General features: G+C 41.2%; 1 protein-coding gene across 1 annotated transcript in view; it reads left to right on the top strand.

The window, feature by feature from the left end:
• The window catches only part of fam171b (family with sequence similarity 171 member B), a 47,673-nt gene that overhangs the window by 672 nt on the left and 30,704 nt on the right, over window positions 1–16,297 (top strand). The window contains exon 2 of the mRNA XM_084336072.1: window positions 6,929–7,162. Within this exon, the coding sequence (XP_084192198.1) occupies window positions 6,929–7,162 (234 nt within the window). The remainder of the gene's footprint in view (window positions 1–6,928; window positions 7,163–16,297) is intronic.

Here is a 16,297-nt window from a genome sequence, read left to right as displayed (position 1 = left end):
AAAATAGGACATCTTGGGGGAAAAAAATAGTGGTCCTCCTCTGGCTCAATGTGCTCCTAGCTAAAGGGCACATTAATTACCTGGACATGCAAAGATGATTTCTCCTCTTATCAAACTGGCTCTCATTTAAAATAAATGGCCTATAGGTACAGTAATTCAGAGCAAACGTAGTAGTTCATTAACTTGTGGGATTGTATCTTTTCAAACCTGGCAACATTTGCATTGATACAGGAGTGATTACACATGCTATGATTTTATTTCCACTTTTAACTAAGAAGTCAATAATAATAATAATAATAATAATAATAATAATAATAATAATAATAAAAGAATAAAATAAAAAGTCCAGCAACAATGTGCCTTTCCTAGGTACTCTGCTCCATCACAGCCTGTGTAAAATGAAGGCTTCCTAAATACACCTATGTGGTCAAATATATTAGATACAAATTACTCGACATAGAAAATGTATCTATATCACATTTATCCCTTTCACTACCACACAACAAAGGTTTAGCCCTTTCACTACCACACTACAGAAGGTTAACCCTTTCAACAAAACAAAAACACCATGAAGTCGCATTGTATGCATGGTTCGCATGTGTGCCAAATGGTGACCTCGGAGCAGGTCCTAAATTATTATTATTATTATTATAAGTCCAAAACATTTTAAATAAATGAATGCAACACTCCCAGACCACGCGAAGGTAAGGAAAAACTCACAAAAACCTAGCAATAGGAAAAAATGCACCACAGGCAATGTGGAGGAGAGAAACCTTAGAAGGGCCGTTCAAGGGGGCATGCCTCCCTTCTTAGATGTCAGTGATACTAGTGTTGCAATGGTCTCTTTGACATAGTCCCGTTGCTCAAGTAAAAATACAAATACCCGCATACAATTCTGTATAAAAAATTTACTAAATATTTTAGTAAAAGTCCAACATTCTACTCTCGGCGGACCGCAAATGACATAATGGTCATAAATCAATATTTCCAGACTGTTCTATAAAACTAGCGATTTTTATTTCAAACATATTCAAGTATAAACATCATGAACATGTCACAACAGCATTTATAATGTATATTATCATCAATACGTTAGTTTAGGAATAGGTTAAAGTGTTATATAGATAGATTTTCCTCTTTGGAATGTCTATATTCCGCGAGAAAACCGGGGGAATGGAAATTGTAGTTTTTTTGCTGCCATTTTGTAGCGGCCTTCCACAGGTCTGGTTCTGCGTTGACATTTTTCAAAACTACACTTCCTGGAAGATTCTATTTGGTTCAAGGTTCATAGTACTGTATGAATTATTTCAATAACTGCTATTATTCGGGATAATTCTACCACAAAAGGTAACGTTTATGACAAATATTGAAACATAGTTAGTTTCTCTTCCCTATTGTTAGCATGTAGCAACAATTAGATCTGAAATTTGTTTCAAAACGGTTGCACCCTAATCAAAATAAAAAAGCAACTGTATTTACAGTAGATTTCATTATCTGTTCTTATGCACGCCTGGTGATACTAAATCCTAATTGAACTCGGGCATTTGAAAGATAATATATGTATATATATAAATGTGCGAATTGGCTATAATAAGGTAATTTATAAGCCTGCTATTCTATATTCTATAATAATATTTCAAATTGCATTGGTCCGGATGGGAGAATTCAGTACTGTATCTACAGAACCTTCTGTTTAATCATCTTCCGTTTATTCATTTCCTTTGATTTTTTGTACACATGATCTCAAGAAGGTACTGAACGAGATCAGTAGCAGTTTTTAATGTTTGGTCATTATTAGCATGGTGTTATTCACTGTCAAAGATGCAAAGAAAAATCATAATTCATATTCTCCTTTGTTTCATCACAATTTAAGCAAGCCTAGTAATAGACACAATATTTCTGACACTGGGAATATGTATGAATGAATGAATGAATGAATGAAAAGTTTACATTCACTGAGGTCCATAGATGTCCCTAGATACCAAGAATATGCTAATGGCCCTTGTAGAAGTGGAGCAATATTCCATTTACTTTTCCATTTATTTTAGGCGGATTTTCAGAAAATAGGCTCCGGGTGGAAGAGGTTAAGCCCTGCAGTAGGTGACTTATTCTAACCTTTTGTTTGAATCCTGACAACAACAACAAACAATCTTAAAGGTTGTCCAGCAGGATAATGTGAAATGCTTTTTTTAATCATAAACCGTAGCCCCTTAGGGCTGCACAATTCTTGCTAAAATGTGAATCACGATTTTTCTCTCTAAGAATTGAGATCACGATTCTCTCACACGGTTATTATTTTTCGTCATCATTTAAAAAAGTGAAGTAAAAAGTTAAATATATATATTAAAAAAAATATGTTGTGTACAAATTCTTTAATACAAAATTGTCATAATTTACTAGAAATGAGATTGCATAGGTCTATATGAATCAAGATCGCAATTTTTTTCCGATTAATTGTGCAGCCCTAGCCCCGATACTAGGGATGTCCCAATCACGTTTTTTTGCTCCCGATCCGATCCCGATCATGTCATTTTGAGTATCTACCGATACCGATATTTCCCAATCCGATCAAATATATATATATTTTTTTATTCAACAAACATGACCATGTTCACGTCTTAAACTCATACTGAGGCCTTAGTTTTGGTTTTAAATTGCATATCATCATTCATTTATTTATTGTCACACAGAGCAGAAGAATTTTGCCAAAACAAACCAATAGTATCCAGCTGCAGAACGGCAGACCAGCCACACTCTCAGACCCAAACGCATTTCCTTTGATTTAATTATACATCAAATGATTTATGAAGTTAACTTTTCACCTGGATAACGTCGACATTCAGGGTGAATGTAATGTGAGAAATTGGGATTAAAAAAAAATATATTTTGGGTCCGAGAGTGTGGCTGGTCTGCCGTTCTGCAGCTGGATACTATTGGTTTGTTTTGGCAAAATTCTTCTGTTCTGTGTGACAATAAATAAATGAATGATGATATACAATTTAAAACCAAAACTAAGGCCTCAGTATGAGTTTAAGACGTGAACATGGTCATGTTTGTTGAATAAAAAAAAAAAATTGCTGATTTTTTTTTTCTTTTTTGTCGATCTCGGGACATCCCTACCCGATACTGAGTAACTGAGGCCTTCTGGAAGTTCAAGTCCACATGTAATTCTACGGGGCCAAACACTCCGCTTCAGACAGCGGGAGATACTAGGAGCACAGACCCCAAATAGTTTTTTTATGACTCCGATCTATTAAAACAACAAGGGACACGGCACTGAGTCGTGTTGAAAAGACAAGAGCCTCAGCCAACGCAGGAAGCTTGGCCCCGGAAACTGTTTATTGGAAGGTCGGTACGTCACGACTTAACAACCAAATACCGTGGCTCTGGCTTCTGGACAACCAGGGAAGCTGTCACGGAAAGGCCTGCGCCTCATTGGCCGCTGCGGTTGTCACTCATGAGTCATGTGAGAGGCTACAGCAGAGAGACGCCCGGCAGAGTGACATCATTAGGTATGAATTGTAAACAGCTTATTCTCAGACATACTACAATACTGACAGCTTCAGTGTCAACAATGATGTATTTGTGTGTAAATTACCCGCAGCAGCTTTAAGTAAAAGTATTTGATATTGAATTTACTTCAGTATCAAAAGGAAAAAGTATTACGTTCTTGTGTTTCAGGGCTTGGGACCATTCGACTCTTGATCCACTGACCTTTAAAAGGTTAAAGAAACCATGGGTGTGTTATGGGAAATGTGCTTACTCCCTTCTCCAGAGTCAGACACAAAGATAACATACCAGTTTCCTCTCTGTGCATTCAGTAGAAAGCTATCCGACTGCAAGCTAGCCTAGCTTAGCACAAATTAATGGAAGTGGATACGGATCGGCTAGCTGATGCATGGCCCAGTTATGCTCCAATTACATCCTCACACGTTATGGCATTAGGCTGGAACTAGATTTCACTGCTGGCAACATCTGATATCAAGTAGCCTAACCTTCTGTCTTTTACAGAGACCTATTCCATCTGGGGTACTAAAGTCAAGTATTTCGGAGTGTTTCCTCAATCATGGCACATGTACTTGTGTTTAAAAGTCTGTTGGAGGGGAAAAGATACCTGGCCTGGGTCGGTACTCTGTACGTTTGCATTGCATGTTCTATTCTGTATTCTATTCTAAATGGCTTAATCTTCACTAATGATTCATCTTTATATTTAGGTAATAGTAATTTTAGTAGTAATTCTTCTCTGCATTATATTCTGTAAAAGAAAATAGTTTTTCCTATCGGACAATTTGTATGCCAATGCCAGTATATCGGTGATATGTGATTACTTTATTACCTATATCATTATTTAAAGGTAGAATCTGTAATGCTATCATATGCTCTGCCAAGAGAGGTCTGGAGAAATGCACAGTATAAGTTATTCAAATCCAAACCACACATCAGACCAAAATGAAATAATTGAAACAAAGTGCAATACTAAGATAGGCTCTTTTGCCTAGAGGTAGCTGTTTACAGATTCAAAGTAATATTTTCGATATTTTTAACCCATAGGCCAGTGATTCCCAACCTGGGGTCCGCGGACCCCCTGGGTGTCCGCCAGGGGGCGCAGGGGGTCCGCCAGACCACAGATGATTTGAGGTCCTTTTTTTTTTTCCCCTTTCAGAGAAATATTTAATTAGCATATTTTTATCATCAGAAGCTCCACTACAATAAAAAATAAAGATAAATAAATAAACATCTAGACATGATTTTTGAACGTTAACAGTAGGCTACCGGGTAGCCGCTAAAACGTGAATCAGTTGACTGTATCACTTTCCGTAGCTAGCCTAGCATGCTAGTTAACTTTCTCGGCTCGTCTGCAGTCAGCCGCCAGAGGCGAAAATGTGTGACAAACGAAAAGGAGATGACGGCAGCTCATCTGCAAAAAAAGTTAGGACCTACAGCAATCGCGAAAATTACATCACCATGGGCTTCACTGAGGGACCAGACAAACGACCTGAGTGTGTGATTTGTGGAGAAAAGTTGGCAAACTCGAGCCTGAAGCCCAGCAAGCTGAAGAGACATCAGGCGTCTAAGCACCCAGAAACCGTTGGGAAGGATCCAGACTTTTTTCGGAGGAAAGAACAGTCTCTCAAGGCGAACAAGCCCGTTGATGTTAGAGTAGCGTGGAGCAGGGGTGGCAGTGATTTACAGAAGGCTACCGAAGCCTCCTTTGAGTGTTCGCTTTTAATTGCAAAAGCAAAGAAACCGCACAATATTGGCGAGCAGCTCATCAAACCAGCCTGCATCAAAATGGTTTAGAAACTGTGCGGCCCACAGGTGGCGGATAAACTAATCAGTACCACTCTCGGAACAATGTAGTGAAAGACCGAATTGATAAGATGTCAAGTGATTGCGAGCAGCAGCTGTCAGAAAAGCTTAGAAAGGGTCCATTTGCCATACAACTTGATGAAACTACAACTGTCACAGACGAGGCTGTGCTCATCGTTTATGTGCAGTATATCGAAAATGAGGATCTGAAGCAGGACATTCTCATGTCAGTCAACCTTACTACCACCACTCGAGGTGAGGATATTTTTACTGCAGTGGATTCTTACTTCATTCAACATAAATGCAAACCGTTCACCATTAGGGCCTGATTTGAGAGGATGAATACAGGATTTGAATATTGGCCAACATTTTGAAATACATATGGTGCAAGATGAGATTTGTTGATTGAAGGCACAAGTCAAAGAAGCATAGTGGGTCTAATTATGATGCATATGCCTGTGTATAAGCAGTTTGTTATTAAAATGACAAAAAAAAGTATTAAAATGACAAAAAAATAGTATTTTATGATATTTTATTAGGAGGGGGGTCCAGGAATTTCATCAGAGATGTTTGGGGGTCCCTGGGGGAAAAAAGGTTGGGAACCCCTGCCATAGGCCATACAAATGAGTGGACTCAACCTCATACAATTACGTGGAATAAGCACACGCGGTAGAGGTGATTATCTTTGCGGTATTGTCTCAGTAATTATTCATGAATTATTATTGGTTGAGTCCTCAGAGTTCTCATAGCCACCCTGGTGGAATGAGGGCCATGTAGACTGTACCACTAAAATTACCTGCTTATTCCACATTATTGTAGGCTATGTGGTTTAGTCTAAACCGTCTTAATTGAAAATCATATTTAGTGCATCTCTAAAATCTGTTGAAAATCTTAAAGAGTGGTCCACTCTTGTTTGGAAGGTGCTTTTGCTGACGTCACATGACGCTGTATTCTCTTTGGTAGTACTTTGCAAGGTCAGTGACAACCAAGGTCAAAGGTCAAATCAATTGAAATCTGAGCTCAGTGTTGGGTGGCAATTTGGAAAGGAGAGTTGGCCAGGAGAAGATGAGAGAGGTTGAAGTTGGGTGTTAACTTAAGTGCCTTGCTCGAAGGGGCACTTCAGCAGTGGGTGTTGAGAGTGGAGGGAGTGTTACTGGTTCACTTCCTGCACATTCAAACCAGGGCTGGGCATTTAATTGAGTTTCAATTTCAATTATGATCACAGCAGTGCACCCCGGCCCTCCCCTCCCCCAAAGCCCAAACAGTATTTTCAGCTCGTGTTGAGAGGGAGGAGGGAGCCACGGCACGTTTCTCCAGTTATCTTGAAACGTCTTTGATAAACTTGTAGAAGATGACAGAAAGACAGCCTTTGGTCGAGAAGAAAGGTAAAACAAATTCAGTCGTTATCATATGATATTCTCAAATCGGGTTTAATCATCGTGATTTCAATATCAATCAAAACAAACGTGATTAATGATTTTTGCCATAATCAAGCAGCCCCTAGAGCTGTTACTGGTTCACTTCCCAGCCTGGTCGGTCTGCAGATTCAAAGCATCCACAAGTCTCTAACCCTTAGTCTACCGCTCCACGTGTCTTTCCTCCTGTCGCCTCCTTCCAGATCCCCCGTTTGTCCTGAAGGTGCTGGTGAAGGATGCGGCGACACGTCGGCCGCTGAGCGGGGCGTCGGTGGACTTGTATGTTAATCACACCCTCCAGAGCTCCGCCCGGACCGGGGAGAGAGGTGAGGTCCTGCTGAGAGTCCCCTACGGTCCAGGACTCGGTCTGATGCTGCTGGCCAACATGGAAGGCTACGTCCCCAGCCCACTGCCCTGGAGGACCACCAAGAGACCCAGTAAGTCCTGCTTTTGATTTTCTTTAGATCGTAGCAATGCCGATATTTATTTTTGTTGTTGTATCATCAGCGTAAACAGATATCCTGAGTCTCATTCAATGATTTACTAGCAGAATGAAATGAAACACACAAATTAACTAGAAGAAAATGTTTTGAGCATATAATTTGATACATTTTAGGTGTATATTTTTCACACATTATTAACCTCTTAACACTTTGAGTGCCAGCAGGGGGAGCCAGAAATAGGCACTTGAATGCCAACGCTGTAATCAATGGAGGGCGATCATATTTGCGAACGCATAAACTATATCTTAAATTATGGCTATGTGTCTAATACGCGCGTCGCTTATCAATGACTTGTTTCCAGTCAACATTGTCGAAACGGATTGTTTTTTAATCTGTTCATTTCCGTTTTATACCATTTTGAAAAACGCTCGTTTTTTGAAACTTCCAGAAAAATAAAAGATTCTGCAGGAATCGCGCTTTACTGGAATACACAAAACACGTTGTCATTTTTCGGCCTATTTATGAATCGTTTTCAAATAAACGCTAGATTATCGATAGTATATGTGTACTTATGCACGCTAGAGAAGCGGGCTGAAAAATCGATTATCTTATTTCCTGATCAGCACTCACAGCCACACACACACATATGGGACACGCTGATATATAGGTGAAAAGAGCTCTGATTATCCCAAGACTGCTAAAATAGATTCCTTACCTCAGATCAGATGTTCTCCAAAAAGATTATTCCAATTCCTGATCGCCATTCCAAATATCGATCGCGTTTATTGATCCAACGCTGGGTACTGGTAACACATTCCACGCTGTTCTGATGGTCGGCAATGAGTGGGATCGTCTCCGGTTACATGCCTGACAAGTAAAATGTGAAATCCGGACTCTTTTTTTTCCCATCCATTTCATTCAGTCCAATCCAATGGGTGCAGTACCATCCGGAGAGACGATAGGGGGTGGTATTTTCCCTGTTCGAGCTCAGACAGATCCCCACTGGTAACGTGAGGCTAGATTGATGAAGCATTTATGGAAATTGATAATAAAAAAAAATAACGATTAAATAACGAGATTTCTCGTTTTTGGCACTCAACGCATGGCATGAAATAACGAGGTTTCTCGTCGTTGGCACTCAAAGTGTTAAGTATACCCCCCATTTTGCAGAAAACTAAAGCAATTTGCATGCCTTTTTTGCAAAGCTTAGCTTTATACTTATAGCACATGCATGAGTCTGGTCTCTTTTGAAAGGTAACATTCTGAAGTCAATAAAGAAAAATCACTTTGAGTGCTAATGTATTAGAGAAACAGGTTTGGACACACTGAAATAAAATATTTTCTCCTTACTTCTGTGTTGACTTGTTGCCAGATTCCTGTTTTTGGGTTCCAGCATAGAGGTAGTAGCTGGAAAACACAGCAGTTCCATAGCCTGAAGTCTTATGTAGTACAGGTCAAAATATTTGAAAAAAAACAAGTGCTTGAGAGGTTTTGGTAAATTCAATAAATTGTGTACCGGAAAAAAACAGCATGATTATCCAAGATGGCCTTCCACTTCAATTCATTCTGACCCTCGAGTTACAACAACGGACTTCTTCGTCAACTTTAACCGCCTTCGCCCACTCTCACCCGCTCGGCTGCAGTAATAATAATAATAATAATAATAATAATAATAATAATACATTTAATTTGTAACACACCCTACCTTCCTGAGAATCTCACAGTGCTACATAGTTAAAGAGAATAAAATAAAAATAGATATATAAAAAAGAAGATAAGATAACATATGATAAGACATAAGACATAATGAGGGTATGGCAGATAAGACATAAAAACTAATAAAAGGCCTTTCTAAAAAGGTAGGTCTTGAGTCCACGTTTAAAAGTGTCAACAGTTTGTGGTGCTCAGGTGGTTGGGGAGAGCATTCCACAGTCTGGGTGCGGCAGAGCAGAAGGCTCGATCGCCCATGGTGTGCAGCTTAGTCCTGGGGGCTTTGAGGAGGTAGGCTGTGCCGGAGTGGAGGGAGCGTGAGGAGGACTGGGGGGTGAGGAGTTCCTTGAGGTAGGCAGGGGCACCACCGTGTACGTACTGGTGAGTGAGGAGGGAGACCTTGTACTCTGATCCTGTGTTCCACAGGGAGCCAGTGAAGTGATCTGAGGGTGGGGGTGATGTGGTCATGTTTGCGCACCCTCATCAGGATCCTAGCAGCGCTATGCTGGATGGTTTGCCGTTTTTGAATGCTTTTACTAGGGATCCCGATGAGGACTGCATTGCAATAGTCCAGCCTGGAGGAGACGAAGGCGTGGATGAGTTTCTCAGAATCTGCCAAAGTGAGTGAGGAACAGAGTTTAGTGATGTTTCTGAGGTGAAAGAAAGAGGTCTTGCAGAGGTGTTTGATGTGAGTCTCGTATGTGAGGTGGGGGTCCATTTTCACGCCCAAGTTGGTGACAAGGGTGGAGAGAGGAATGTCCTGGCCGGAGAAGGAGATGGTGGTGATGGTGGATGACCGGACCTGATGTGTGGTACCGACCAGCTTCTGTTTTGGAGCTGTTGACCTGGAGAAACCTGTGGTTTCTGGGAAACCTGTGGTTCTCCAGGCAGTCTCTTTCGGAGCGGACGCTCGTTGGCTACAATGGTGATCAATTATTTTCGCCATCAGCGGTGATTGGTCAGTTCTAGACCGTTCAGAACCAGATGTGGTAATTTGACAAGGCGGCCTGTCGAATGACACTTGCCGGATATATCGTCATGTAACTCGAGACCCGAAGCACGCAGCTGGTTGAGTGTGGTGGTGATCAGGTTGGTGCAGGGTTAGGGTTGGTGACTTGGTACATGGTTAGGGTTAGTGACTTGGTACAAGGTTAGGGTTGGTGACTTGGTACAGGGTAAGTGACTTGGTAGAGGGTTAGTGACTTGGTACAAGGTTAGGGTTGGTGACTTGGTACAGGGTAAGTGACTTGGTACAGGGTAAGTGACTTGGTACAGGGTTAGGGTTAGTGACTTGGTACAGGGTTAGGGTTAGTGACTTGGTACAGGGTTAGGGTTAGTGACTTGGTACAGGGTTAGGGTTAGTGACTTGGTACAGGGTTAGGGTTGGTGACTTGGTACAGGGTCAGTGCTATTTGAGACAGAAGATACTGCTGGTAAACCCAGGCCTGGACTTTCCCAGGGAGCCCGGACTTATCGTTCTTGAGGAGGTGTCGCAAGCGATTCATGGTCTATTCATCAGTCAGGATTGCAGCGCACCATTTGTCCAGGCACGTGCCGGGGTTGCAGGTGATGCATGGGATGTCCTTGTCTTGAATCCTGGACGTGAATCGGTTTGACACTGTGCCTCGCCTCATCACAGAGCTCCTTGACTCCAACAGAAGTGAATTATTTTTTAACAAGAATCCGTCGTGGACGCATGATTGCCAATGCGTTGCAGTTTAGGGGTCGCAGGCGTTGGATTTATCTTACTTTTGTATTGATATGCATGCATAAGCTAAACCAGATGTTTGTTGTTTGCTACCTTTCTGCTGTTGTCATGATTTAAGTCATTTTATCAGTGAATGAAAGGTGCAAAGAAAACTAATCTTGAGACTAGGCTTGGGGGTGATAGGACGATATTATCGTTTACATATCGTGCACATGGCCACAGTAATGGCCCCCATGTGTCCCAGATGATAATTAAGTAAACACAACACATTGGATTCGCAATAATGACTTACCAAATTGAAGATAATGTTACGTTGTTTCCGATGTGAAAAAGGCGGTCAGGGACACTGTAGTTCTATGTACTGACCACAGACATGTTGTCAAGTGTTCATTTACATCTTCATTTACATGTTTCAGTTTATATGTCCATCACAGCCCACTTGATCAATTCTGATTGGAAGATGGAATCAAAATGCTTGAATCTTCCCCAAGATTGTAATGTTAATGTTTTAGCAAAGGCCTGTGTCAAGCTAGTCTTTTCAGCTTTTTTCTGGATGATAATATAATATATCATTGTTTTTCTTAAAGCAATATCCTTAGTAGGGAAATTTCAATATCACCCAAGCCTAATTGAGACACTAAAATCAAAGTTCTACCAAGCAGCAACGTTTTAGCAACCCGATGTTTGAATCCGGGCTTTCCCTGTTCCTCGAACGCTGATTCAGTCTCGTTAATTCGAACCAGACTTGATACTCAGGATAATTGCGTGTGGCCGCATCACCTGAAAAGACAGCAGGTGTCGATCGCAGAAATCCTGATTTTCTAACGGCATTGATTGATTGATTGATTGATTGATTGAAAACGTTATTAACAGATTGCAGAATGGGTACAGTACAGCTCAATAGTCTCGCCGACAAGTTAAATGCATAATCTATAGGCTAATTTTAAGTCCCTCATTACCCCAATCAATCAGATTATATTTCTTTAAATGTGCCTGCTGGCAGTAGGCTTAATGGAATGAATAATCGAATGAGATCTTGCTAGCGAAAATAATTAGTTAAACTATTTCAGAATAAGTAGACAAAAACAAGCCCAAAGAGTATCTAATTGATACGAATTAATAGATACTATATATATAATATATAAATACATGGTTCCCAAAGTTTTCAAGGCGCAACCCCCGAAATAACGTGTCAGAGAGGCTTGGAGGGAGGCTATACAGTTTCACTATTAATCAGGTTTTAATCTGTTTTGGACATCATCCATACATGCATTGAATTGATTAACCTTTGGTTTATACCAGTGACACCAGTCATGTTAATCACCTTCTTGTTCATCATCAGATAACACTAACAGTGCTTGAACAGATAAATGCATTTTTTCAAATTCATCAAAACGTCAAAGGCTTGCAATTGCTCATTCATTTTCTCAAGTCACATCCACGTCATCAAATCAAACGGCGCATCTCCTCAAACATTTTAATCCCAGTTACAATATCACAATAACGTGTGAGTGACAATTCAACAATCCACATATTCCGATCCGTCATAAATTCATAATCCACAATCCACGCATGAAGACGCTTCAATTTATGCTTGAATGAAACACAATCCGGGCGCTCCGTTAAGCAGATACATCAACAGCGGAGAATATGAAACTAATCAGAGCCAAACGCCCGATAGGTTTAATTCATTAAAAATATCCCGCGGGATTCACATTTGCAATATTCCTTTATTAAAATAACCACATAGTGTGTGTGTCACGACTCGCGAGTGCCGTATTCCGTATATGACGTGCATTATTTAGGACAAAGTAAATCTATAGGCTGAATATGATTTATTATCAGCATTTTATGTATATTATTTTACATTTCAAAAGCCCCCTCTAGAAAAACGAAGCACAAAAACATAATTCAGAATGGTATAATGGAATTATTTCAGGAAGCGAGCTGCATTTCTTTGCGAGGGTGTGGCCATGCAGGTTATCGAGCTAACTGAACTAAACCCTGCCCTCGACCAGGTTCAAACTTTTCGATATGTTGCCATGGTGATTTACACAATCCGACGTCGGGGAACGGAAAGGTCTGGCTTAAGTCAAGCTATGCTGAAAATTATCCGGCTAACTCAGCCAGCTCGCTTCCTGAAATATTTCTCACAGTCTAGATCCCATTATACCATTCTGAATTATGTTTTTGTGCTTCGTTTTTCTAGAGGGGGCTTTTGAAATGTAAAAGAATGGGTAAAATAATAGGTCTACCTAAAATGCTGATAATAAATCATATTCAGCCTATGAATTTACTTTGTCCTATATAATGCACGTCATAGTTATACGGATACGGCGCTCGCGATCGCGACACACAGTTATTTTAATAACGGACTAAACGGATCATTGCAAATGTGAATCCCGCGGGGATATTTTTAATGAATGAAACCTATCGGGCATTTGGCTCTGATTAGTGTGAGAAGTGGCTTTAGGAACACAGCCCAATCGCTGAACACAGGAGAGGAGAATGGAGCGTTTCAAGGGGTTTTAATTGGATTCCCAAGCAGACAGCAGTACAACAGGAATTGGGAATAGAACGGGGTTAGAATGTTCTTGGGGGGGGTGAGGATAGGTGTACTTCGGCTGCAGCTGGGGCAGAGGACACAGGTCTGTGTCTGGAGAGAGAGCAAGAGGTCTTCTTGCGTAGCATGGGACGTCCAGGCAGGACGGCGCACTGGAACGGGGATCCTGGGGCACAGGAGAAACGGGTTAGAACAAGGAATACACAAGAGCAGGTTAGCAGAGCTTCAGGCCGAGACGTCGTACCTAGGTAGTGATGTTTAACACCACGACGACTTCTGGTCAGCGTCGTCCGGTAGAAGTAGGATCCTGATCAACGGGGGATAGGATACAGCTGTGAGGAGTGAGGTGCCTGACAGCGTGTGAATCAGAGGGATGAGGTGCAGCTGGGCTGGGTGACTGGAAGTGAAGGGATGCTGGCCGTATAAGGGTGTGAGGAGGAAGAGAGGATGAGGAGGAGTGCGTGGTGGATGGAAAGGGGGATGAAGAGGAGTGTGGTGAACGGGAGGGGAAAAGGAGGGGGAGTGAAGTACGCTCGTGCTGTGACTATGACAATTCATTTAATATTCTTCGCTGTGTATTTGCTTAACGGAGCGCCCGGATTGTGTTTCATTCAAGCTGAAGCGTCTATGCATGGATTGTGGATATGAATTATGAGGAATCTGAATCTGTGGATTGTTTAATTGTATCACTGTGACAGTGTCGCACGTTATTGTGATATTGTAACTGGGTTTAAAATATATGAGGAGATGCGCTGTTTGATGGATTTGATGACGTGACTTGATAAATTGAATGAGCCTTTGATGTTTTTGATGAATGAATTTGAGAAAATGCATTTATCTTTTCAAGCACTGATGATGAACATGAGGTGTCACTGGTATAAACCAAAGGTTAATCAATTCAATGCATGTATGGGTGATGTGACATTGATGTCCGATACAGTTTAAAACCTGATTAATAGTGTAACTGCAAGCCTCCCTCCAAGCCTCTCTTTGGGAACCATGTATTATATAGTACATAATACCTAAGCACATACAGTACAGATATCCTCATAATATAATTCGTATCAATTAGATATACTATTTGGGCTTGTTTTTATCCTTATTCTGAAAGAGTTGAACAAATTATTTTCGCTAGCAAGATCTCATTTGATTATACATTCCATTAAGCCTACTGCCAGCAGGCACATTTAAAGAAATATAATCTGATTGATTGGGGTAATGAGGGATTTAAAATTAGCCTATAGATTATGCATTTAACTTGTCGGCGAGTATTGACCCGTACTGTATTGTACCCATTCTGCCCAAATCGCAAACAATCAGGATTTTTGCGATCGACACCTGCTGTCTTTTCAGGTGAGGCGGCCGCGCGCAATTATCCTGAGTATCAAGTCTGGTTCGAATTAACGAGACTGAATCAGCGTTCGAGGAACAGGGAAAGCCCGGATTCAAACATCGGGTTAATTGAATCTGGATAATAGGACTTTTGATCGACTTAGTTGAACCAGGTACGGGGAATAGGGCCCTGGTGCATTCCACGTGGGTAAATGGGAAGTAAACAACAACATATATTTTGGACCCGCCAACATTTCTTTAACACTTTGATTGCCTAAGGCTAAATTCATGATATACCATCCCTTGCCAGCTCTATTTGTCTATGGAGAAGTTCCCCTTCTTTGCAGGGCTATAACTTTTTAAATTATATTGCTAAATTGCCATTATTAGGGCCCATTCAATGTCCTATATGTATTGTTCAGGGTGTATGAACGTTAAACTTTTTCATTCACATATTCATACTAAAATATGATCTAAAGTATAAGTATGTTTTCATCTCTTTCTGCAGCTTTCTCCAGAACGTGATTTATAGCCCCAAATGCATTATATTGATGATCAAATACAGTTTGATAGCAATCGGCGCGATATAAAAAAATCCAACTGGACGGACTTCTGGAAGTTACTACACGTCATCTGATGTTGACCGGATGGGCGAGGGGGCGTTTATAATTCCGTGGGCAGCGTTATACCATTCATCTAATGTGGGTCAAATGTTCATCATAGCAGTTAGTGTCGAACACGGTAATATTACACGCTAAAACTCACCCCAGTCTCCGCGGGCCGTTGGGCGATCAGCGTGGGGTAGACAGTTTTCCATTATGGGATGTCGAAATACCCGGTCCATTTCCAGGTTGTATAATACTATATACGTCCAAATCATGTTGTTTATCGAGTTATTTGCAACCGATCGATGTCCAGTGTATCAAGATGGAGTCCCGGGACCTATAGCGAGTGCCCGGAAGTAATATGGGTGATCAGCACTTCATCCACATAACTTCCTGTTTGGCGCTTCTGCCGATCGGCCACCAGATGGCGCTCTTGAACCGCTAGAGGATTGAGAGGAGCTCAGAACTGTGTGTGAAGGCTGCGGATGGAAAATATGATTCCGATCACAGATTTTTGAAATATTGATATTAGAGCTGCCGCGGTATCGGTATTACCGCGGTATCGCTGTTACATCATGCCCACCGCAGCGTTGGGCTGAATACCGGCATCACCGCTGTTTTTTATTATATTATTATTATTATTACGCTCTCGTTGGGCTTGCGGCTCTGCAGATATACCCTACTTCTCTGTCGAGATTCCAAGCGACCCTATTGGGTACCAGAAAAGTCACATGAAACACTGCAGACCACTGATTGGTCAGAAGAGATACGCGTCACATGCTTGGAGCATCTTGCAGTGCTTTTACTTCCTGAATCTCAGCCATCACAACATGGCTAATAGTACGTTAGCTCCCACCGGAGACCGGAGTGGATTACCGACGCCGTCGCTCCTCAGGGAACGAGGCATAATGATTTTACTGCAACAAAATGTTATAATAAAAGCCCTTCGTTCTATACACTTGTCTGATTGAAAACTTTATTAACAGACCGCAGAATGGGTTCAACTCGGCACGCTCTGAGCAAAGAAAGGAACTTAGATATTAATTGAGTAACGCTTGCCTTGCTATGGTCCGGTAAATACGAACGTGTAACTATACTAACGTTAATGCCACAAATCGAATGCCTTTGTAATCATAAGTAGTAACGTTATAATAATAAGAAGAAGAAAGGGTCGGGGGGGTAACCGGCGGGCGCGCCGCTACCACCCCTGC

Source organism: Notolepis coatsorum, assembly GCF_963971535.1.
Source record: "Notolepis coatsorum genome assembly, chromosome: 1".
NCBI classification, from domain to species: domain Eukaryota; kingdom Metazoa; phylum Chordata; class Actinopteri; order Aulopiformes; family Paralepididae; genus Notolepis; species Notolepis coatsorum.
Note: the sequence above shows the minus strand (reverse complement) of the source record. Positions and strands in the feature narration are given on the sequence as shown.